The sequence below is a fragment of the Mustelus asterias genome, chromosome 4, assembly GCF_964213995.1.
Source record: "Mustelus asterias chromosome 4, sMusAst1.hap1.1, whole genome shotgun sequence".
NCBI lineage: Eukaryota > Metazoa > Chordata > Chondrichthyes > Carcharhiniformes > Triakidae > Mustelus > Mustelus asterias.
In genome coordinates, this window is record NC_135804.1 from 103,769,209 (window position 1) to 103,795,763 (window position 26,555).

The following is a 26,555-nucleotide window of genomic DNA, read 5'->3' on the forward strand; positions in this document are numbered from 1 at the left end:
TCGCCCGTCAGGATATGCCACATAGGCATACTGAGGGTTGGCGTGGAGGAGTTGGACCGGTTCGACCAAGGGGTCGGACTTGCGGGCCCTTACATGTCGCCGCAGAAGGACGGGTCCTGGGTATGTCAACCAGGCTGGTAAAGATATCCCCGAGGACGACTTCCGAGGGAATGAGAACACCCTCTCGTGGGGAGTAGCATTGGTTGCCGTATACAGGAGGGAGCGAATGGAATGAAGCGCATTTGGAAGGACCTCCTGCCAACGGGAGACTGGAAGGCCCCTGGACTTCAGCGCCAATAGGATAGCCTTCCAGACTGTAGCATTCTCTCTCTCCACCTGTCCGTTGCCCCTAGGGTTGTAACTCGTGGTTCTACTAGAGGCAATCCCGTATGAGAGCAGGAATTGCCTCAAGTCGTTACTCATGAACGACGAGCCCCTGTTGCTATGTATGTAGCAGGGGTACCCGAACAGGGTAAACAGATCACGGAATGCCTTGATCACCGTGGCAGTCGACGTGTCCGCACAGGGGACAACAAACGGGAACCGGGAGTATTCATCTATGATATTGAGAAAGTACACATTCCGGTCCGTTGAGGGAAGGGGGCCCTTAAAATCCACACTCAGCCTCTCGAAGGGGCGAGTGGCCTTGACCAATTGTGCCCGGTCAGGTCGATAAAAGTGCGGTTTGCATTCCGCGCAAATCCGACAGCTTCTCGTTACTGACCTGACATCCTCCACCGAGTAGGGCAGGTTGCGGGCTTTTATGAAGTGGTAGAGCCGAGTGACCCCAGGATGGCACAGGTCATTATGGAGGGAGTTCAAGCGGTCCTCCTGCATGATAGCGCATGTTCCGCGCGAGAGGGCATCCGAGGGCTCATTGAGTTTCCCTGGACGATACATAATATCGTAATTATAGGTGGAGAGCTCAATTCTCCACCGCAAGATCTTGTCATTCTTGATCTTGCCCCTCTGCGTACTACTGAACATAAACGCCACGGATTGCTGATCCGTGATCAGGGTGAACCGCTTCCCCGCCAGGTAATGGCGCCAGTGTCTGATGGCCTCCACAATAGCCTGGGCCTCCTTCTCCACCGCTGAATGCCGAATTTCGGGACCTTGAAGGGTGCGGGAAAAAAAACGCGACGGGCCTGCCTGCCTGGTTTAGTGTGGCGGCCAGGGCGAAATCCGATGCATCACTTTCCACCTGAAAAGGGATGGATTCATCCACCGCGTGCATCGTGGCTTTCGCAATGTCGCTTTTCAAAGCCTTGAAGGCCAATTGGGCCTCCGGCGTGAGTGGGAAAGTCGTGGACTTGATGAGCGGACGGGCTTTGTCCGCGTAGTTGGGGACCCACTGCGCATAATAAGAGAAGAAGCCGAGGCATCTCCTCAGTGCTTTTGCGCTAGCGGGCAAGGGAAGTTCAGTAAGGGGGCGCATACGGTCTGGATCAGGGCCGATGACCCCGTTTTCCACCACGTATCCCAGGATAGCTAACCTGCGCGTACGGAATACACACTTCTCCCTGTTATAGGTCAGATTCAGGCGCGACGCAGTGCGCAAAAAGTTCTGGAGGTTTGTGTCATGGTCCTGCTGGTCATGGCCGCAGATGGTGACATTATCCAGGTACGGGAAGGTAGCCCGCAACCCGTTCTGGTCCACCATTCGGTCCATAGCACGCTGGAAGACCGAGACCCCATTGGTGACACCAAATGGAACCCTAAGAAACTGATACAGACGACCATCCGCCTCAAAAGCCGTGTATTGTCGGTCCTCTGGGCGGATGGGGAGTTGGTGGTAGGCGGATTAAGGTCTATGGTGGAGAACACCCGGTACTGCGCAATCTGATTGACCATATCAGATATGCGCGGGAGAGGATACGCATCCAGCTGCGTATAACGATTAATGGTCTGACTGTAGTCGATGACCATCCGGGGTTTGTTCCCGCTTTTAACCACCACGACCTGTGCTCTCCACGGACTAGCACTGGGCTGTATGATCCCTTCTTTGAGGAGCCGCTGAACCTCAGATCTGATGAAGATCCGGTCTTCAGCGCTGTAACGCCTACTTTTAGTAGCGATGGGCTTGCAGCCTGGTACCAGATTCTTAAATAAAGAGGGTGTGGTGATCTTTAGTGTGGAAAGATTGCATGCGGGGCGCTTTGGACGATTTGGAGGCTGCGGCTGATTCCCTACTGCCAGCGAAGGGAGTGGCCCACCGTACTGTAGGATCACACTCTTCATGTGGACCATAAAGTTTAGTCCGAGGAGAATTGGCGCGCAAAGATGCGGCAACACAAGGAGCCTGTATCGCTCGTAAATTGTGCCCTGCACCTCCAGAGTTACCACACAACGTCCTTGGATCGGTACAGACCGAGACCGTGATGCCATAGAAATTGTCTGTTTGGCAGGTAGAACCCGGAGTCCACACCTCTTTGCAGTGTCAGGGTGACAATACACAGTACGACCATTTACCTTGATGTTCATCATCGAACAGTCAAGCCTGTGATGCTTTGTCTGGTCCAGAGTGATCGACGCCACCGTTGGCCCCTGGGCATCACTGCATGCAGCCGAGGTTGATACTGAGGACCCCTGCTGGTCGCTCCTGGTCGTCGTCGACCAAGATGGCCGCCCCCATGAATCGCACGTGGGTGAGGGCGCCAAGCGTAGCGACTCCTGGTGGTCATCCTCCTCCTCCGCCAGCCACAATGGCGTCGTCCTGGGTTCGCACGTGGTCGGACCTCGTGGGTACTGCGACGCCGATGGAGATTGTCTCCGTTCTGGAGGGTCACAGGCTGCACTGCCGTTCTTGGGCTTCGATCTGCAGACTTTCGCGTAGTGCCCCTTTTTGCCGCACTGACTGCAGATCACCGTTTTAGCTGGACACTGTTGCCGTGGATGCTTGACTCCTCCGCAGAAATAGCACCGCGGGCCGCCTGGAGCTGCCGCCGTCGTCGGGTCGATATGGGAGCGCGAGCCCGTGGGGCGAGGAGGGATTTGTGCCTGCTCCTGCCACGTTGTCTCCACGTGGTCTTCGGGGTACAGAGCCAAGCTTTTCGCGCTGCCTCCAGCATCTCAGCCATCTCCATCGCTTGGGTCAGGTTGAGATTCCCTTTCTCCAACAGCTTGAGCCGGATGTACGAAGACCCTACCCCTGCCACAAACGCATCTCGGGCGAGGTCATACATGTACTGCTCAGCCGACACAGCTTTGCAGTCGCAGCCCCTGGCAAGCTGCAAGAGCTCATTGGCGTAGTCCTCCATGGTTTCGCCCGACTGCCGACGTCGTGTAGCGAGGAGGTAACGAGCGTGAATCTCGTTGGGTGGTCTCGTGTATCGCTTTTTCAAGAGCTCGATGGCCCTCGGGTAAGTGGTGGCCGCACGAATCGCGAGATAGACCGTGTCGCTTACCCTCGCATGGAGGACCTGGAGTCTGTCGTTGTCCGTAGTAACTGCTGCAGAGGCTGCCAGGTAGTCCTCGAAACACTTCAGCCAGTGGTCGAAGGTGTTAGAGGCGCCGACCGCACGTGGGTCCAGCGTCAGACGCTCTGGTTTCAGCATTTGCTCCATACTCTCTTTACTGTCGAGAGTTTTGTGTTTGTCAATAAAATTGATGCGCGACAATCAAGCACGAGGTACAAGGCTTCAGCGATTGAAGGCTTTTATTGACAAACAATGGAACTATCTTAACACGAGTACACCATTCCAGACTGGAGGGGTCCCGCCTGAGCAGAGGGTCTTATACCTCTCCCAGGAGGCGGGGCCCGACCGGGATGTGCCATAACAGCATCCACCACAGGTATATTAATCCCACAGTGTAAACACCCTAGCCCAACAACAACATTATAACAACCCCACAGTGTCAACACCCTAACCCAACAGCAACATTGGAATAACCCCACAGTGGTAACCAACGATGGTTCACCACACTATTAAAAGTACCTTTGCCCTAAATTTTTCTTTTCTTTTTGTAATTCTTGTACTGAATCTAATTATATTTTGGTTACTACGTTCCAAGTAGTCTGCAAATATTCTCCCACTTTTAGGCTGCCTACTGGTTCTCCTTTGTTACGCAGAACCCAATGAAGTACTGCGTCCTTTGTTGTTTGAGACTGATTGAGAAAAACAGTTTTGAACATGCAACAAAACAACCTTTCATTTCCTCATAAATATGTTCCCTATAATAGTGTGTCTTTGCATCATTAAATTGTCCAACATTTATGACTATTATTAGTTGCCTCTTTGATTAGTTTAGAAATTTTCTTTCTCCTGTCATTGGTCTCTCATAAATACAACTGATCCATTGTTATTCTGCAGCTTCATTCAAAACATGTTCTGTTTGGATCACTTCTCTAGTTAACTCCTTACAGTTTATGTTGGTTTAGCTCAGTTGGCTGGATGGCTGGTAAGTGATGCCAACAGTGTGGGTTCAATTCCTGTACCGGCTGAGGTTATTCATGAAGGCCTGCCTCCTTAACTTTGCATCTCGCCTGAGGTGTGGTGATCCCCAGGTTAAATCACCACCATTCAGCTCTCCCCCTCAAATGGGAGAGTAGCCAATGGTCCTCTGGGGAAGAGGGGGGACTGATTGGGAGTCTGGGGGGAATAGTGGAGGGACTGAGGGGGGCTGACTGAAAGGGGGGGGGCTGACTGAAAGGGGGGGGCATCAGGTTGGGTCACCCTCATTCCTGTGTGGTGTGGAAGGTGGTTACCTATTATTTGTAGATGCCCCTCTTTGGTGAGGTGTTTGGTGTTCCCCTGGTCAACGTGGAAGCCACCATTTATTTTTCTGTGGGAGGAGAAGGCCTGTCTTCGAGTGCGGAGATTGAGCCACCATTTAAAGATGGTGGCCCGGTCTCAGAACAGCGGGGGAAGGCTGCAGGTTGTCCATTATGAATAAATTAGCATCTATCAGATCAGAGAATCCACCTGAAAATGTGGGCACTTCGTCCCAATTTGGGAGAATCAGGGCCATTGTTTTCTTTTCTAATCAGGCTGATTCCTGGGATGGCAGGTCTGTCATATGAGAAGAGAGTAAGTCAGTTAGGATTATATTCACTGGAGTTTAGAAGAGTGAGAGGTGATGGGCGGCACGGTAGCACAGTGGTTAGCACTGCTGCTTCACAGCTCCAGGGTCCCGGGTTCGATTCCCGGCTTGGGTCACTGTCTGTGTGGAGTTTGCACATTCTCCTCGTGTCTGCGTGGGTTTCCTCCGGGTGCTCCGGTTTCCTCCCACAGTCCAAAGATGTGCGGGTTAGGTTGATTGGCCAGGTTTAAAAAAAAAAATTGCCCTTTAGAGTCCTGGGATGCATAGGTTAGAGGGATTAGCGGGTAAAATATGTGGGGGTAGGGCCTGGGTGGGATTGTGGTCGGTGCAGACTCGATGGGCCGAATGGCCTCCTTCTGCACTGTAGGATTTCTATGATCTCATAGAAACTTATAACATTTTAACAGGATTAGACAGGGTAGATTCAGAAAAAATGTTCCCACTGGTGGGGGAGTCCAGAACTAAGGGTCATAATTTGAGGATAAGGGGTAAACCTTGTAGGACTGAGGTGAGGAGACATTTCTTCACCCAGAGGATGGTGAATATGTGGAATTCACTACCACTGAATGTAGTTGAGGCCAAAACGTTGTCTGATTTCAAGAAGAAATTAGATATAGCTCTTGGGGCTAAAGGGATCAAGGCATATGTGAGGAAGGGGGAATCATGATACTGAATTCAATGATCAGCCATGATCAAGATGAATGGTGGAGCAGGCATGAAGGGCCAAATGGCTTACTCCTGCTTCTAGTTTCTATGTTTCTATGTAATCAATAATTCTATTTTCTAATTTTGTGTTTTGTATTCAGGGTTGTTATGTATATGATTTAGCCTGAATGCCATTGGTATGATTTTGTTTGTTTTCTTTATCATGATTTTCCCTTTAATACTACCTTCTCCTCCTTACTAACCTCTTTCAAGCTTTCTACTTTATTAATTTCTGAACATCTAAAGCTTAGTTTCCTCTCCAAGCTCCTTACTCTTCTGTTTTACCCTGAAACAGAAATTGTATTTTAAAAACATTAAGGCCAGTTCTGTTTATTTCTTTTAAATGCAAAAGTGAGTGCTGTATATTACAGGAAGGTTGAGGAAGGATAGATACCTGGTTAATATCTTTGCAAGTCCTAAAAGAATATTAGGTTTTGACAGCATTCTATGAGTCATCTGTCAAAGGTTATATATTTTAAATTTTTTACTTATTTCATGTCAGGTCTTCAAACTGTTGGCATTTTCCGAGTTGGAAGTTCCAAGAAAAGAGTTCGACAGGTAAACAATCCACATCTAAGAAAGTGTATTTCAAATGAGATAGATTCTAAATAATGTGATCTGGTCCTCTGTCCAAAACAAATTCATTTATTTTACACAACCTTGTATGTTACCAGGGTATCTGCACCACAGTGTTAGAGCTTAAAACGCAAGAGCTAATAGAGCAAATAAGAGGACAAAGTCTAAAGTGACGTCAATGAAGTTTTATCATCAATTAAAAAATGAATGCAATATTTTCTTATATTCTCTGTTGAATGAAGGATTCAATTGGATCAACAATAGAAATTCTACTAAGTGGTAGGGTTATTAAGAGTTTACAGCATGGTAATTGGTATCAGGCTTGATCAGGCCAACCTCATTGCTTTTACAAAAAATGAAGGCCTTCAGTTAAAAAGACCAGATAATGTGAATGAAGCAATCAATTTAGCCCATCTTAACTCATCTATTCAGAATGACTGAAAAGTCCCAACATTGCAACATCAACTTAAATGTTAAATTATTCCAGAATTAGAATTTCTTTCCAGAAACACACTCCAGGTGTGGATCAATATCTGTGTGCAGAGAAACGTAGGTCTGAATATTATCACTCCCCAGGAGGTGGAGATTGCTGAGTTTAAACAAACCCCATTTTTGTTTGAGCTAGATTTGTTTCCTGCAGTGTGTGATTATTTAAGAGTAGATACGAGTACTTATAAAAAGTGGATAGGGTCTGTGGAACTGTCAAACTGTGAAGTTATTTAAATCCATTGCCCCTTAAATTTTGCAAAAAAAAAGAACTAGCCTGCCTCTCTGAGTTGAAAAAGGTCAATGCTTGCAATTTGAGTAGTTGCTTGTTGACATAACCTAAGGGTTATCATTTATTATTGTATTATTACTGATTGACTGCTTCAACAACCTTTCATTATCACAATGGGGGACTTTGATTTTGCAGTTTGATTGGCAGCTCCATGAGGTTATTAAGGTATTTGTTTTTATAATATTTGTTTTTACAATAGGTTATGTACTTGAGTGCATTTGAATGTATTTAATGGGCTTTTATGAATGGGAATTTTTTTATACAATGAAGTACGTAACAGATACTTCAAATGTTATTTATTCATTATGGTAGGGTAGAAACTGGTGAGTTGGCAAGAAGAGTTTAAGGGCAAAGTGTGAGGGGGTCATGTGTTGGCATCAGTTGGCTTTAAGTAGGCATGGGGGCAGAAAGGTGCCATGGGGTTAGTGGGGTGTCATGTCTTAGCATGAATTGGTACTATGTTGGTATAAGAACTATAAAGGGGTGAGTGAGGATGGGGCACAATTTGGCACGGAAAGTATGAAGAGCCATGTGGGTGAAGAGGCATGGGTTGGCATGAAAGGTATGAGGGGCCATTGGGGATGGGTGAGGGCATAGGCTGGCATGAGTTGGGGAGTGAGTAGGGAAAGCAAGTGGATGTGACGGATATATTCAAAAGCACAATAAGAGTGAAATCCCAGGGCAGAGGTAAGCCTTCTAACCAGCCAACCTAGACACTAGGCAGCCTCTGTGTTTGCCTTTGAGGATGGTATGCCTGCCTCCAGCACCTACCTTCTCCTCCCTGAAACAAAGTTCCCAATAACTGGAGCACTGTTTCCGCCAAGATGGGTGTGGCGAGCCAGGAAATTTCCCAACGCTGTGCACCTGCCTTGAGAGTGAAACTCAGGGTCTGAGACACGTAAAGAGATTATTAGAACAGTTGGCAAAAAGATAGATGAAGGAGGTACATTTTAAGGAGCATGTTAAAGGAGAAAAGCACACCCACTCTCGAACCCAGTCCCACTCCCCCCCTCACTCTCCCTCGTAACACACCCACATTTTCACCCTGTCACCTTCCTCTTGCACACTAAGAACTTCTGTTTCAAACGAGTACTTTTTGATGAATTGATGCTGTGATATTTTTGGGAAAATTGAAGATTTAATCATATGAACAAATTACTTGCTTCTGCCTTTTAGCTACGAGATGAGTTTGATCAAGGTCAGCATGTAGTTTTGGATGAAGAGCACAGTGTCCATGATGTGGCAGCTTTACTGAAAGAATTCCTGCGGGACATGCCAGACCCGCTTCTCCCCAAGGAACTCTACTCAGCCTTCATCAATACCATGTGTAAGTGAGAAGAAAGCACTCAGTTCACAACAGTGCTGACAGCAAAACACATTCAGTTTGATATTTCATTTTAAAACATTCCACTTCCTTCAAATGGAGATTTAAAAAAGTGAAGTGGGGCTGGGTTCCCAAATCTGAATACTGAGCAGTGCTGAATTAATCTAGGCTGGATTTGCATTTGGAGTTTTCTAAGTGGTATTAAAAGTCTGGGCTAAGGAGTGAATAATCAACATGTATTCTTACTTCTGAAATATGCTTGTGTGTCAGAAAAGGAACAGACCAGGGTTGACCAGGATGCCCTCCATAGTTGAATGGCCTACAGATAATAATTTTCAAAGTTCACACAGAAAGAATGGTCACTTGGCTCTTGTGCCAGAAGACTGATACCATAAGTATCCTGCAGCATATGATAGTGACTTTATCAGAAAATGGGAGGTGTTTTAAGTTTATTTATTAGTGTCACAAGTAGGCTTACATTAACAGTGCAATGAAGTTACAGTGAAAATCCCCTAGTTGCCACACTCCGGCGACTGTTTGGGTGCACTGAGGGAGAATTTAGCATGGCCAATGCACCCTAACCAGCACGTCTTTCGGACTGTGGGAGGAAACCCATGAAGACACGGGGGAGAACATGCAGACTCAGCACAGACAGTGACCCAGTGAACCTGAGTCCCTGGCACTGTGAGGCAGCAGCTAACCACTGTGCCACCGTGCTGCCCTGGACAAAAAAATACATTTTTATGCTGCATTTGAGAAAGATTGTACATTCATTCCTCCTATATCACTACTTGCTACATTGTTGCTCTCAACTTTGAAGCTGAGAAGATTGGTTGGGGAGAGGCATTGTAAGCCTAACTTTCATGAAGGAGACAGAAGTATAAGTCGGGAAAGACTCCACAAACCTGCCCAACGTAATTTTGTTCCTGAGAAATGGGAGTGAGATGGAGTCAGACCCACCGTCTCCCAAGACAGGCCCAAGGCTGCAATGGAGATAGGCAAATGGCACAGCCAGTGAGCTAGAAAACCCACCTCAGTTTATTGGGACATTGGCCTAGTTTTGATCTTGACTGTGAGGCCCTCAAGCCTTCATTCTACCCCTCCCTCAGCTTCCATACCCCTTCCCTTATATCTCCCATTCCCTTCTTGCCCTCCATATGTCCTATGTCCCTTCCATAGTGCCCATGCATCCTCCTAACCCACTCTTCCAGGATCCATTAAATCCATGCTAAATTGCCCCTTAGTGTCAGGGAATGACTAGCAGGGTAAATACGTTGGGTTATGGGATAGGGCCTGGGTGGGATTGTTGTCAGTGCAGCCTTGATGGGCCAATTGGCCTTCTTCTGCACTGTAGGGATTCCATGATTCTGTGATTATGTACAGATCCAACGAACCATTGGCAAGTCTGACAAGTCTTCGAAATGCTATTGAGACTGACATCATAAGTAATGGCTTTCCAAATCTCCTTTTGAAAAAAATATTAGGCTTGCAATCTCTTGAACATGTCAGTCAACCACAGTCATTCATTGTATCAATGCCAAAGGCTTTCTTCACTTCACACCTCAATCTTGTGTAAATAAATATATCGGCATTGACGTACCTCATCAAAGAAGTAACTTATTGCAAGATAATAAAGTTGTCGATCAAACTAAACTGCACTTTGTACTTCTATTATGTAAACAGTACCTGCTATATCTGGAGAAGAAGGCAGAACAGGTGGCCAGACATTTGTCTTTACAGATGGCCTCATTTGAATGCTTGGCTGAGTTGCAAGAATAGATAATGCACTTGCACTTAACTCAGCAGGCAATTTTGACACAGCCAGCAGGGAAATAAAAGCTTTGTTTTATTGACAGCTTGTGATAAAGTGATTTTTCTTTGAAGAGTTTTTTATGAGTGCTTATTTGCACAAGGTTAAGAGAATAATAAATGGAAAGTTTTTTTCATTGATACTATAACTGGTTGTGATTATTTGGTAGCTTTATGAGAAGGTAAGATGCACAATGTATTTCAAAAGGCATGTTAAATGGCTGTTTATTTTTGGGTTGTGACTCAAGACTAGAGTTCCCCGATGGGTCACGACACCTTTTGAGGTGCTATGGACCATGCCTATTAACCAGACAGATCCAATTCAATCAAAATTGCAGGGAGATTTGAAGTGCCCACCCCTGCAATGGAGCCAGCAAGGACAATAGTATTGCATGTGGACTGCTTATCGACACACTTATCTCACGCTGGCAGCGAATGGCAGAAATGGGTAAGCCAGAAGCGAGTCACGCCCTACATTTTAAAGGACTTCTGACTCAGCCCAGCTTCACAAAAATGAGGGCCTTTATCTCATTCAAATCTTTTCCCATGGATGCCTGTCCATCATTACCTGAAATGTTTAAAAAATTGAATCATAGAATCCCTACAGGGCAGAAGGAGGCCATTCGGTCCATCAAGTCTGCACTGACCACAATTTCACCCAGGCCCTATCCCCATAAACCCATGCATTTACCCTAGCTAGTCCTCCTGACACTAAGCGGCAATTTAGCGCGGCCAATCCACCTAACTGCACATCTTTGCAGTGTGGGAGGAGCATCCGGAGGAAACCTATGCAGACTAAGGGAAAACATGCAAACTCCACACAGCCAGTGACCCAAGCTGGGAATCGAACCCAGGTCCCTGGGCACTGTGAGACAGCAGTGCTAACCACTGTGCCACCGTGCCACCCCAATTTTTAATTGCTTAAAACGTCTTTTAGATTTTTCTTTCCTCAGTTATCTGGTCTCCTACAAAGTCTATGGGGAGGCGATGGCACAGTGGTATTATCGCTAGATTATTAATCCAGAAATTTAGCTAATGTTCTGGGGACCCAGGTTTGAATCCTGCCACGGCAGATGGTGGAATTTGAATTCAATACAAAAAATATCTGGAATTAAGAATCTACTGATGACCATCAAACCTTTGTCGATTGTTGGAAAAACCCATCTGGTTCACTAATGTCCTTTAGGGAAGGAAATCTGCCGTCCTTACCTGGTCTGGCCTACATGTGACTCCAGAGCCACAGCAATGTGGTTGACTCTCAACTGCCCTCGGGCAACTAAGGATGGGTAATAAATGCTGGCCAGCCAGCGACGCCCATGTCCCATGAATGAATAAAAAAAAATGTCAGAGGCTTTGACAAGGCATTGATATGCATCTGATATGTTTTTTAGTTCGTGAAGCCTGACCTCAAGCTTGATATTGCAGAATTCAATCTTGTCAAAGTATTTGGGCCAGTTTGCACAGAGAAGAAGGCAGAATCTGTTGTGAATGAGAAGAATGCTTAAAAGTTAAACTTAAGTCTACTAGGATTGCCAGCTCATTGGAAACGACTGAGAGCAGGCAATGCTTCTTCTTCATTAATTGAATATCTTATCAGCAGACCTTAATTAAATTAAGGTCTTTTGCAAGGGAATCTAATTGTAAGAGTCGCTTCCCAATCACCTCTTCTGGTTATCCCAATCAGCATTATTCCCAACCTGGAAAACCGTTATGGGCAAGTATAAAAAGGACCTCACTCTGCCCTTAAGCCAGGGAGTTTATGCTGGCTGTCTGGAATGGGATGCTGCTGACATCTCACAATGATAAATGAATATTCTTCTCCTGTTCCACTCCAAAATCACAGTCCGGAATGCCATTATATCGAGCAGCTGTCTGGAGAATAAACTCAAGGCAATTAGGCTTGTCTCTGCAGAGCTGAGAGCATATCCACATTGGTAACTCATGGTTTGATTAATAGGATGTCAACAAAAGGTTCTGTTATATCATGAGGTCCTGATTTCTTCTTGTTTTGTCTGTTGCAGCAATGAATCACAAGGAACAACTCTCCATCCTCCAGCTCCTGATTTATCTGTTGCCTCCATGTAACTGTGACACTCTGCTCCGATTGCTTGAGTTGCTGTCAAAAGTAGCGAGCCACGCCCATGACTCACTTGATAAAGATGGGCAAGAGGTAATGATGACATAACTTTGATTCTGTCAGCAGTTCAGAAGAATAAAAGTTAACCATCAGTTTTCTCAGTGTCTAACCCAGCACCACTAATATCAAATTAATTTCTTATTCATCTGCTTGTTGACTGTTGGACTTTGTTATGGCATGCAATATTAGCTGCCATGCTTGCTAACCTGACGCTCAGTTGAAAGAAATTTACTGTACATAAAGACCCGAACATTCCCTGGGTCACAATGGTGACATTGCCTTTCTACATTGCCTTCCTCCCATTTCCTGCCCGCAGTATTTGGCCCCATCAGCATCCTCAGCAAACAGGCCGATCTGTAGAAGAGTTTATTCTGATTAAAGTTTATCAGGCTGCACAGTCCCTTGTGGAAGCCAATCTACCTCTTCTCTGACTGAGTGTATTGATCACCCTTATTACACTTGAGTCCCATTCGAGTCAGAGAAACAGAAACTACTGCTTCATGGAGTCTGTCCCTGGTTCTGCTCCTGCGGGAGGAATTCTGTCACTTCAAAGAATTTCTAGAAAATGAAAAGGGGCCAGCAAGTGGATCTGTGCCAGTTTTCTGGGCTTTTTGCTCATCTCCCGGGAGAGTAAAGCACAAAGCAGTCAAATCCTTAAGGAATTTCAGGGACCGAGCTATTTATTTGGCGAAAGCTGATGAGATGCTGTAAAATGTATTTGAATGCTGAAACATCATGGGAGGAAGATGAAGAGATAGCTTGGTGGGATCATTGCAGCTGGCTGTGTGATTGAGCAAGGTTAATATACACAGTTTAGATATATCTTCCCTGAACTTTTGTCTGTTATTTTTGCATCTTTTTATTTAAACCATAAGTTTATCCTGTCCCCTGACTCTTGCTGGCGCCCAGCTGTAGGGAGCAAGTTTTGACGCATTGACCAATGCTATTAAGGGAGTGTGACATCACAGAGCGAGCTGAAAAATCAAGAGAGGTGATGGAGACTGGAGAAGGGAAATGGCCAAAGGTGCTGATATCAGTCTCCGCATTGTTCAATTGGAGTAAAATGCAGCTCATCTCAGAATTGTGTTGGACAAGCAGTCTGACAAGAAAGAGACAGTGGAGAGGTTCAGAGAGGTGGTAGAGATTAAGCTCAGTGTTATCAGAGTACATGTACATACTGCTTCGATACCTCAAGATAATGTTGCCAAAGGGGAAGCATATAGATGAGGAAGGTTTATGAGGTATCAACATAGGACTTGGGGGTGGAAAGGATGGATGGAGATGGAAGCAAGACTTTGCATACAGTGGAGGGTTTTTTTTATATGGAAACAATAGTGGAGAAGAGGACATCATTCACACCACAAACACAGGAGGCTGGTCAGTCATTTGGGGAGATTTATTTCTTAGACAAGATAAGCCTGGAGAGCTCATGGCAGAACCCCAGAGCGTGGTGAATGTGTGGAATTCACTACCACAGAATGTAGCTGAGGCCAAAACGTTGTCTGATTTCAAGAAAGAATTAGATATAGCTCTAGGGGTTAAAGGGATCAAGGGATATGGGGGGAAGGGGGGGTCAGGATATTGAATTTGATGATCAGCCATGATTAAAATGAATGGCGGAGCAGGCTCGAAGGGCTGAATGGCCTCCTCCTGCTTCTAGTTTTTGTTTCTAAACATGGGATGAAGGTTAGCGTGGAGGGAAACCCCAGTAACATTTTGTCTTAATTTTAAGGAGAAGTGGCGTAACAGCAGAACCAATGGAATCGAAGGCCTTTGAACTCGGTAACAAAGACATCCATGAGGTTCTTGCACTTGTTGGAAATTAGTATGGATGAAACTGGGGAAAGGGTTTTAAGCAGATGGTGGAGAGGAGAAGCTGAGATTATGTTTCTTCTCTGGGTGATCTGGAAGTACTGGATATCTTTGGTCTGACAGATCATGATGTGCTCAAGGCAGATGTGCTGATGGATGATCAAGCAACAATAGAAGTGCTGTGACAGAGAGCTGAGCGTGAACCTGTGAAAGTAGCCAGAAGAAAGGTTTGCTTTACTGTAAGGTAGTGGAGTGGAAGAGAGATAAAGGATATGGGCAGTAATGGGGATAGTCTTCTCATTAGTGCAATGTAAATTGTGATAATATGGGACTAATATCAGGCTGTTTCACTTCAGATAAAGATATAATTAATTTCCAGGTAGGGCAGTTGAGGGAAAAACGCGATGTATTTTTAAAAATGGAGATGCAAGCAGGGAGCAACAGTTTCTTCCTGGATGATGAGTGAAATATTTATCTTGCAATAATGTAAAATATGAGGAAAGACAGTATTACAAAATGTATGCACATAATGTGGATCTAATTTTATACATGTCGTTACCAGTACTGGAGCTTCTCTCACCAGAAGTGGAAATTGTGCACTCACTGTCCGTAATATTCTGTACAGTTTGTTCCAGTCGATGAATAATATTCTGCCAGGTATCTGTGCAATGAACCATGAAGTCGCAGAGAAGGTGATTGTTTCCTCATTTGTTTTTTCTTTCAGATGACTGGAAACAAAATGACTGCTGTCAATCTGGCCACCATCTTTGGTCCAAACCTGCTTCATAGAGAGAACATGTCCGACAAAGACTACAGTGCACAGGCAGCACAAGTCGAAGAAAGCTCCGCAATCATTGGGGTAATCCAAAAAATGATTGAGAACTACACAACCCTGTTTATAGTAAGTACGACATAAACTGACATTTTTTCTGTGCATTTTCCCTCCTCTCCTACTTTCCTGAAAGCACTAAGTACTTGGCTGTAATACAGCTCGATACCAGTCACTATTCTAGTATTTTGCTCAAAAACTACATCTCCATTTGTATTCTGCTGCTGGATATCTAATTATGTAGGTGGTCACGTGATGCCTGTGACCTATTCAGGTGTGCTCATGAATTTACCTTATTACTGACACAATACCAGTCAGGCTTAAAAAGCCAGAGGCCTCAACAGTATTCCTATTTTTCCAAAGTGCAGGGCATAATAGACTGCACACATGTGGCCATTAAAATGCCTCCTGGACAGCTGGGAGCTTTTGTAAACAGGAAGAGATATCATTCCCTTAAAGCGCAGCTGGTATGCGCACACTATCTGGATAACAGCCACATTGCCTACTGTTGTGTTCTTAATGATATAAGGCCTTGACCTTATAGTTGTATAAGACGCAAGGTACCAATCACTCAGAAGTGATTGGGTAAACACATTGTAGTGTCAATTATTAACAGTTCAGTTTGGAGTACTAGGAACTGTTGGCTGCTCTGCCCCATGCTGAAAAGTACAACTTAAACTGGCTGATGACACCAATATGGAATTCAAAGATGAAGTCTGAAAGGAGGTACTTAAAACTGGCACAGGATAAGCATGATTATTGTTAATGCATCCTATTTATTGATTATAGCAACATAGGAACATAGGAAATAGGAGCAGGAGTAGTCCATTTGGTCCATCAAATCTGTGCTGCCATTCATGATTGGTCATCATCCCCATATCCTTTGATGTCATTAGTATTCAGACATCTATTGACTTTTGTCTTAAACATGCTCAATGATTGAGTACTGTGAGGTAGAGAATTCCAAAGATTCACCACTCCCTGAATGAAGGAATCCCTCCTTATCTAAGTCTTAAATGGTCTGCCCCTTATTCTGAAACTGTGTCCCCTGGTTCCAGACTCACCAGTAAGAGTTTTAACAACACCAGGTTAAAGTCCAACAGGTTTATTTGGTCGCAAATGCCATTAGCTTTCGGAGCGCTGCTCCTTCGTCAGATGGAGTGGAAATCTGCTCTCAAACGCTTACTGTGTTTACCCCAGTCCAACGCCGGCATCTCCACATCCAGACTCACCAGCCAGGGGAAACATCCTATCCTCATCGACCATGTCACACCATGTAAGAATTTTAAGTTTCAATGAGATCACCTCTCATTCTTCGAAAGTCTGGAGAATACAGGCCTAGTTTCCTCAATCTTTCCTCATAAGGCAATCCATTGTCAGGTGAGCCTCCATTGCACTCCTATGGCAAACATCTCTTTCCTCGGATAAGGAGATCAAAATACTCTAAATGCGGTCTTACCAAATCTCTATGCAATTTCAGCAAGGCATTTTTACTCCTGTACTCAAATCCCCTTGCAAAGAAGACCAACATACCATTTGCAATCCTAATTGCTAGCTGCACCTGTATGCTGGCTTTTAGTGCCTCATGGACAAGGACATTCAGATCCCTTTGGACATCAACACTTCCCAACCTCTGACAATTTAAGAAATACTCTGTCTTATCAGGGATATGAGGAAACTAAACTTCACCTTTATTCAAATTATATTCCATCTGCCATGTTCTTGACCTTTCACTTAGCCTGTCCAAATCCTGTGTAGCCTCCTTGCACCCTCCTCAAGACCCACATTCCAACCTGGTTTTGTATCATCAGCAAATTTGGAAATATCATATTTGGTCCCCACATCCAAATCCTTGTGAATAATTGTGGCCCCAGCACATACCCTTGCAGTGCCCCACTAGTCATCCCACTGCCATCCTGATAACCATCCTGATTACCGGCACAGTAGCACAGTGGTTAGCACTGCTGCTTCACAGCTCCAGGGACCTGGGTTTGATTCCCGGCTTAGGTCACTGTCTGTGTGGAGTTTGCACATTTTCCTCGTGTCTGCGTGGGTTTCCTCCGGGTGCTCCGGTTTCCTCCCACAGTCCAAAGATGTGCGGGTTAGGTTGATTGGCCATGCTAAAATTGCCCCTTAGTGTCCTAGGATGCGTAGATTAGAGGGATTAGCGGGTAAAATATGTAGGGATATGGGGGTAGGGTCTGGGTGGGATTGTGGTCGGTGCAGACTCGATGGGCCGAATGGCCTCTTTCTGTACTGTAGGGCTTCTATGATTTCTATGATTTCAATGCGTCCACTATCTCTATAGTCACCTGCTTCAACATTCTGGGATGCAGCTCATCTGATCCATGGGATTTATCAACCTTTAAACCAATTCATTTTTTGAGTACCACCTCTTTATTAATACTAACTCCTTTCTGGTCTTTAGTTTCCTCATGTCCCTGAATATTCAGTTCCCTGGTCACCCTGTAACTATCACCGGAATTCTACCGCCCCGCTAACCACGGAATCGGAGCGGGCGAGGGGTGGACAATGGAAATGTCCACTGATCTCGAGCGGGATTTTCTGGTCTTGGGTCGAGCAAGGCCATAAAATCCCACCCTATTTCTCTACAACATCAATTAATTGTACCCATTGACTTCCATTTACTTTTTCAAATCAATAACCTTGTTGTGAATGCTGAGTGCATTCAAATAGAGAGCCTTTAAATTTGCCTTTTAACATTATACCACATTCTGACCCTATTTGATGCTTGCCTTTGATTGCAGTGAAACAGAAACTATTTTGCTGGATTTGATGAAAAGAAAAATCCTAGCCACAGTGAACTTCCATAATGATTCATTCACAAATGACAAATGTGATCTCAGTAGACTTCAGTGACATTTGAAGACATTACATCACTTTAAACTTACATTTTAGAATATTCCCGACCCCTCAACACGATTTCCATTTTCTTTACCAACCGTCAAACCTGTTGTGCTTTTGATGGACTTTCAAAACTCCGCACCACCTGGAGAAAATGGTGTGCGAAGGAAATATGACTTTTACTACCACCACCGCTTCCCACCCACCCCCCCCCACCCCCCCCCCCCCCACCCACCCCCCCCACCCCCCCCCCCCACCCCCCCCCCCACCCCCACCCCCACCCCCCCCCCCCACCCCACCCCCCCCCCCCCCCCACCCCCCCCCCCCACCCCCCACCCCCACCATTTGTGCATTTTGCATGCTAGGCATTCCCAACCTGTAAAAAGACCAGGAAAAAAATGGCATAGCTTTGGAAGTTCAGATGAAAATCAGATTCCCTCTAAAAAAATGCTAAGTGTGGCCATTCACACACTATAATACACTTCTGCACCCAGATTAAAATTCATGCTGAAATATTCTTGAGATGGTTAGGTTCTCTCTTGTTGGGCATAGTCATTGCCTGGCACTTGTGTGACATGAATGTTACTTGTCACTTATCAGCCCAAACCTAAATGTGGTCCAGGTCTTGCTGCGTATGGACAGGGACTGAGTGAGTATCCAACGAGATGCAAACTGAGCTGCTGAACATTGTGTAATCATCAGCAAACATCCCCAATGTTGACCATATGAGGGAGAGAAGGTAATTGATGAAGCAGCTGAAGATGGTTGAGCCTAGGACACCCTGAGGAACTCCTGCAGTGGTGTCCTGGAACTGAGATCATTGATCTCCAACAACTAGAATCACTTTTTTCTTTGTGATGGGTCTGACTCCGAACAGTGGAGAATTTCCCCCTTTATTCCCATTGACTCCAGTTTTGCTAGGGCTGTTTAATGCCATTTGGAGAAATGCTGCCTAGATACCAAGGGTAGTCACTCTCACCTTATCTTTGGAACTCAGTTTTTTGTCCATGGTTGAACCAAGACTGTACTGAAGTCAGGAGCTGTGACCCTGGCAGAATCCAAACTGAGCGTTAGTGAGCAGATTGCTGCTAAGCAAGTGCTGCTTGATGGCACTGTTGGTGACCCTTTCCATCACTTTGCTGAAGATCGAGAGTTGACTGATGAGGTGTATTGGCTGGGTTAGAGTTCTCCTGCTTTTTGTGAACAGGATGTACCTGGGCAATTTTCCAATTAGGGATGGGCAATAAACGTTGGCCCAGTCAGTGAAGCCTGCATCCCCTGAACGAATAAAAAAAAAACTGGCTGAGATCCTGGCTGAAGTCAAGATAGGACAGAAGCAACATATTTTTTTCCCAGCCTATATATAGATGGAATGAAGGAAATAGATTTTTCTGTCCAAAGCAAGATTGCAATATCCCCGGAGAAAAAATAAGCAGTTGCTCAAAGTTCAAAGTTCATTTCTCATTTTCATTCATGTAAATGTTGCAATGTGTCGATCAGTCCTGTATGACACACTAATGCCAAGGTTTGTCTCTGTGTTTACACTGTAATTCCGGCTTCACCACAAACATTTCCCCCAGTTGTTTTATTTCTATCTGTTGCTTCTGGAAAATAGAGAATTGTTCCCAACATCTGGAGGGAGCAGGATAACATTTTGTTAACCCTTTTCAGACCCTTGCAGAACATTGAAATATTTTTAAAAATCAAAGCATTGATCATCAACCTTGCTGTTGATTCAATGGACAAATGCATTGCATTGTCATGGCACTGAAGCATACAGACCAGGAAAATTCAGTCATGTCTCACAGATTTGTTGTAACGCAACAGGAAGTGATTCAGCCCATCATGTCAATACCAGCCCTCCAAGTGAGCAATTCATTTAGTGCCATTCTCCCGCCTTCTCCCTGTATCGCTGCACTTTCTTCCTTTTCAGTTAACAATCTCATTCCTTTTTGAATGTCTCAATTGAATCTGTCTCCACCACACTCTCAGGCAGTACATCCCAGACATTAACCACACACAGCATGAGTTTCTCTCCTCCACCAAGACCACCCTAATTTCACCTCTGTAACATCACCCGTTTCTGCCTCATCTCGATGACTCTGTTGCTGAAACTCTCATCAACTTGCTTCCAACTAAATATTCGGAAAATTGAAGCCATTGCCTTCAGTGCCCACGACAAACTCCACTCCCTAGCCACCAACCCAATCTCTCTTCCTGGTACCTGTCTGAGGCTGAACAAAGCTTTTCATAACATCAGCGTGATATTTAACTCACACAAGTTAGTTTCAGACCACATTTCCACACCATTACTAAGACTACCTGCTTCCACCTCAGTAACATTGTACAATTCTGTCCCTACCGCAGATCATCTGCTGCTGAAATTTTCATCCATGTTTTTGTTACTCCGAGGCTTGACTATTCCAATGCTCTTCCGATCATCCTCCCAATTATTCACTTTTTTTTTTCATAACACGCGCTGGGACATTTTAGGACACAGATGTGTTAAATAAATGCTATTTGTTGCTGCTGTTAAGGTGTAAAACAAATGATTTTTTTAACATAAAAATTTACCTTTTTGAACTTTTCTGCCCCAGCCCATGTGCTCAATGGGTTGGGCTGGCAGCAAACTGACAGCCACGTCTTGCTCAGGTCATTAGGTGTAGATTTAGTCCTGCATTACAGGACTTTGACAATTGCTTCATCTGGTATTTTCATTAAAGCCTTAATCATAAAATCATAGAACCATACAGTGCAGAAGAGGCCCTTCGACTCATCAGGCCTTCAGTGACACGTGTTGAACAGCTGACCTCCCACCTAATCCCACTGAGCAGCACTTGGCCCATCAACAACATCTTTGATGGCTTGTATGTCATTGGAGGTTATCTGTATGGGGATTGAATGTTACTTCAAATCAAAACCATAATAAAAATTAAATCTCAACTTTGCAGGTCAAATAGATAAAAATTAAAGATGTTAAACTGAGCTGTGTATGCTAATCGGGGCAGTTTTCGATTTGAATTTTGCAAATTATTTGCAAGTGATTATATTTGAAGAAAGGTAAATTTATTTTTTTTGTAATGCATATCAAGGAAGGGGTCAATTGAGGCAGTTCTTTGGCTGCTTAAGGACCACATAAGGCCTCATCCCATTGCCTTTGGTATTCACCAGCTGCAGGAAGAGGACTCGCCATGAGAGGACAATGCCTAACAAACACTGTTGGATTTGTCAGCAGCCTTGTTGGGGGTTTCATGCACAAGGGAACTTTGTGCATGATGTGGGACCGGGCATTGGGAAAGCGAGCCTCACAGGAAGCCACTCCGTGCCCTTGCTTCCAACCACCCGCCCCCAATCCCTCCATTGCTGGCAACTCCTTCAATTCCCATCCCTCCCACAATCACCTCCATCTAGGGATCCATGGCCAATTCCTCATGCAGGCCACACTGTACTATTGGCAGTGGCTACTGCTCCTGGTGGCGCTGTCCAGTACTGCAGAGTTGCCAGTCTTTGACTGGCCAGTAGCTCTCAAAAATGGGACGATTACCATACTGGGATTTAGTTGGATGGGAGACCAGACACTGCCCAAGTACGTTCCTGATTGAAACTAAATATCATTGGAAAAAAGTGACACGGGTCTCCTACCGGTTCTCTAACCAATAGATGAGACCCCATCCATTATTTAACATATACACTGTTGAACTTAATTCTATCGCAGCCTTAATTTGCTCCGGGGTATCCATTGTTCTCTGTATACTGACTAATAGAACCATTAGAATTCTGTTTTCCTAATACTCTTGTTGTGGACGGTTATGGTTTCTAGGTTTCTCCAGAGATTCAACATGAAGTGTTAATGAGTTTGATGCAGACGGACAGTGATGTTGTTCACTATCTCCTACGCAGAAAGCTTAAATACCAATCGTAAGTAATGCTGAACAGAGTGAAAAGATCAATGTTTCATTTAGATAACTGGCAGACAGAGAAAGCTGTTTGGTCAAGGACATTAGTATTAGTGTATCGTGTCGCAGGTTGACAGTAGATGCATTCATACCTATAATTAGCTTTCCAATCTCCTTAGGATGGCCATGGTGTCCAATTGTCAAACTCTAATAGGTAGTTTTTCTTTTCTGTTCCTGAATGCTCTGTGACCATCAGTTATCTCGATACATACACCCACAAATAGTGGTTGAAGCCCATATGCAGTCAGAAACATTACAGGCATCACAGCATATTGCTACATAAAGAAAACTAGATATTGTGCTGGTGAGAGGAGGGGGGGTCTTCAAATGAAGATCATTTGAAACAAATTGATTAGCAACTAGATATCTTAGCTATCAGGGTGGCACAGTGGTTAGCACTGCTGCCTCACAGCGCCAGGGACCCGAGTTCGATTCCCAGCTTGGGTCACTGTCTGTACTGAGTCTGCATGTTCTCCCCGTGTCTGCGTGGATTTCCTCCGGATGCTCCCGTTTCCTCCCACAGTCCGAAAGACGTGCTGTTTAGGTGCATTGGCCATGCTAAATTCTCCCTCAGTGTATCCAAAGAGGCACCGGAGTGTGGCAACTAGGGAATTTTCACAGTAACCTCATTGCAGTGTTAATGTAAGCTTACTTGTGACACTAATAAATAAACTAAATGTTCACTTTTAGTCATAGATGGGGGCATGATCTCTCTCTCAAATAATCCAACATTGCTTAATTTTTGTACAGGGGTTCAGATGAAGAGAATGAAGCATTTGTGATGGCAGAGCACCATTGCTCAAAGTCTACGTTTGACTCCTGCAGCTCCATAAGTGGTGATCTCTCACCAATGAACATTTCACCCAGTTTCTGTGAAAGTCTGTCTGTGAGGGATAAGAGCAATAGCCCAGGGTCAGAGTTGATTAAAGTATCCGAAGCACTGGCATTCTTTGGGCATCATAGAAAGGCCTTTTCTACCCAATCTCTAAAAGGTAAGGGATCTGGTTCACTTTTTGAATTGTAATGAAAATAAATCATAAATTCATTGAAAATAATGCAGAATGGTTTTTGTCACATGGGGCTGCACTCCATTTCTGCAGGATATCCTCTGCTCTGCAGGAAGTAAGAGGAGCTGCCATTAAAGCTTGTGAGATGGTGGTGCTGGAAGGAGTGACAGCTTCCCAGACAATCTTGTCAACATGTTTATTAAAGGCCCTGCCTGAGGAATGGATGGGTTGCTGCTGATTGTCGGCAAAAACGGAGAGGTGGCCACTACGAGACCCCCTTCCTCTGGGTGCCAGAATGTATAAATACACTTCTTTGGGTAGACTGGTAACACTTTGTGGAGATCTTATGACCCAGTGGTAGCGTTGCTACCTCGGGGCCAGAAGCTGCAGGTTCTCATCCCACTTCAGAACTTGATGGCTAAGGAAGGTTTATTCATAACATGGCCAAACAATTTGATTCTCAGCCTATGAATCCTTCCAGTTGTCTGACGGTAGGCAATAAGAGTGGGAGAGTTTCTTGGTCAGCCATACTGCAGGAGGCAATGCAAACCACTGCAATACTTTGCTAACCATAATCAGGGGCCAATCCAATGGAACTGCATGGCTGTCAACATCTTCTTAAGGCCAGAAGGAAGAGGCGGAGATAGCACTTTGGTGAGTGTGTGGAGAAATTGCTGCCCCACACATCCTGAAGGTCATTTAATCAGCCTCCTTCCATTGGTCTAAGTACCCTTAATTTGCCACAATTGCTTATTGCAATCCTTTTCCAAGATCCTCATCCGTTCCCTCTGATCATGACCCCATGCATCATTGTTCTCTCTCTTTCCCATCGCAACCATATCTCTCTTCCCACTGCAGCATCTTAGCATATTCATTACTCTCTTGTATTCAACATCATTTCAATTCCAGTCCTACCATATTCTTGATTCCTCTTCCAAGTGCAATTACTGTTCACTATCCCGGCTCTTATGTGGACCCAGCCAAGAACCCGCTTCATCAGTCCCAATCCTAATGTTCCCAGGAACATTAGATCTGAGAATTAATACCTCAGCATCACTTTTCTAATACTCCCACAACCTGGAGATAATATTCTATCACTGACATATCCCTCCTTTCAGATTTTGAAACCCTCTCCGAAATAGTCCCATAACCTAATACCACGGGGGGAAATTTTCCCGTCCCGCTCCCTACAGGAATCGTAGTGGGCAGGGAGGACAGACCATGCAAAGGTCCGTTGATCTCGGGCGGGATTTTCCAGTTTTAGAGTGAACATGGCCGGAAAATCCTGCCCCACTATTCCAGTACTCTCCCATGTCCGAGCCACTACCAAACCCACCTACCACTTTCAGTCCCTGAAAATCTACTCCCCACTGCTCACATAACCTGTCCTCCAACCCAAGTCATTGTCACTTCTATACATCTCTTTGCATATTCCCCCATTACTCCCAAATAGCAGGAACCCTTCTTCCCTTTCCTTTCCAAAAGGTGTTGCGGAGTCTAGTTTATAAGCTGGTGACTTCCCGGATCAGAGGGAGACAAGGATATTATCCTGGACATGGGGGAGAAAGAACAGCATTCTGTTTTTTATGGACAGTTGCCAAATTCCATCATATAGCTTTGATTCAGTAAACAGCTCATAGATTTCCATGACAATCCATCAATGTTTGTTCTACAGGCCACATTCTGCGATGCTAAAGTTTTGTACCTCCCCATCACTCACCCCATTGTCAGCCAGCAACATAAACACAGGGTGGAATTTAATGCCCTCTCACATGGCAAATTTGGAGGCCGGCATCATATTGTTGGGCAGGAGGGTGGTGGCTGGAGACTCTGTCATCTTCCTGCCTCTGCTCTGACTAAATCCAAGATGGCAAAGCTTAGGAATGGCCTGCCTGCACTTTCACCAATTCAGGCCCTTAAATGGACAATTAAAACCACTTAGGGGTTTCATCCCGCAGCCGCTGATATTTAATCAGCAGGAGGTGCCTGGCCTGAAAAGCAAACCCCGGTGTGATTAGAACATAGAACAGTACAGCACAGAACAGGCCCTTCGGCCCACGATGTTGTGCCGAGCTTTATCTGAAACCAAGATCAAGCCATCCCACTCCCTATCATCCTGGTGTGCTCCATGTGCCTATCCAATAACCGCTTAAATGTTCCTAAAGTGTCTGACTCCACTATCACTGCAGGCAGTCCATTCCACACCCCAACCACTCTCTGCGTAAAGAACCTACCTCTGATATCCTTCCTATATCTCCCACCACGAACCCTATAGTTATGCCCCCTTGTAATAGCTCCATCCACCCGAGGAAATAGTCTTTGAATGTTCACTCTATCTATCCCCTTCATCATTTTATAAACCTCTATTAAGTCTCCCCTCAGCCTCCTCCGCTCCGAGAGACCAGCCCTAGCTCCCTCAACCTTTCCTCATAAGACCTACCCTCCAAACCAGGCAGCATCCTGGTAAATCTCCTCTGCACTCTTTCCAGCGCTTCCACATCCTCTTATAGCGAGGTGACCAGAACTGCACACAATATTCCAAATGTGGTCTCACCAAGGTCCTGTACAGTTGCAGCATAACCCCACGGCTCTTAAACTCCAACCCCCTGTTAATAAAAGCTAACACACTATAGGCCTTCTTCACAGCTCTATCCACTTGAATGGCAACCTTTAGAGATCTGTGGATATGGACCCCAAGATCTCTCTGTTCCTCCACAGTCTTCAGAACCCTACCTTTGACCCTGTAATCCACATTTAAATTTGTCCTACCAAAATGAATCACCTCACATTTATCAGGGTTAAACTCCATTTGCCATTTTTCAGCCCAGCTTTGCATCCTATCTATGTCTCTTTGCAGCCTACAACAGCCCTCCACCTCATCCACTACTCCACCAATCTTGGTGTCGTCAGCAAATTTACTGATCCACCCTTCAGCCCCCTCCTCTAAGTCATTAATAAAGATCACAAAGAGCAGAGGACCAAGCACTGATCCCTGTGGCACTCCGCTAGCAACCTGCCTCCAATCTGAAAATTTTCCATCCACCACCACCCTCTGTCTTCGATCAGACAGCCAGTTACCTATCCAATCGGCCAACTTTCCCTCTATCACACACCTCCTCACTTTCATCATAAGCCGACCATGGGGGACCTTATCAAACGCCTTACTAAAATCCATGTATATGACATCAACTGCCCTACCTTCATCAACACACTTAGTTACCTCCTCAAAAAATTCTATCAAATTTGTGAGGCACGACTTGCCCTTCACGAATCCGTGCTGACTATCCCGGATTAATCCGCATCTTTCTAAATGGTTGTAAATCCCATCTCTAAGGACCTTTTCCATCAATTTACTAACCACCGAAGTAAGACTAACCGGTCTATAATTACCAGGGTCATTTCTATTCCCTTTCTTAAACAGAGGAACAACATTCGCCATTCTCCAGTCCTCTGGCACCATCCCCGTGGACAGCGAGGACCCAAAGATCAAAGCCAAAGGCTCTGCAATCTCATCCCTTGCCTCCCAAAGAATCCTAGGATACATTTCATCAGGCCCAGGGGACTTATCGACCCTCAGTTTATTCAAAACTGCCAGGACATCCTCCCTCCGAACATCTATTTCCTCCAGCCTATTAGCCTGTAACACCTTCTCTTCCTCACAAACATGGCCCCTCTCCTTGGTGAACACTGAAGAAAAGTATTCATTCATCACCT

General features: G+C 45.2%; 1 protein-coding gene across 2 annotated transcripts in view; it reads left to right on the forward strand.

Moving 5' to 3' along the window:
- arhgap36 (Rho GTPase activating protein 36) overlaps positions 1-26,555 on the forward strand; it is a 194,943-nt gene that overhangs the window by 159,270 nt on the left and 9,118 nt on the right. For both annotated transcript variants that reach the window (XM_078211501.1, XM_078211502.1), the window contains exons 6-11: positions 6,251-6,306; positions 8,279-8,429; positions 12,257-12,405; positions 14,909-15,085; positions 21,699-21,796; positions 22,585-22,826. In XM_078211501.1, coding sequence (XP_078067627.1) covers positions 6,251-6,306; positions 8,279-8,429; positions 12,257-12,405; positions 14,909-15,085; positions 21,699-21,796; positions 22,585-22,826 — 873 coding nt within the window. The remainder of the gene's footprint in view (positions 1-6,250; positions 6,307-8,278; positions 8,430-12,256; positions 12,406-14,908; positions 15,086-21,698; positions 21,797-22,584; positions 22,827-26,555) is intronic.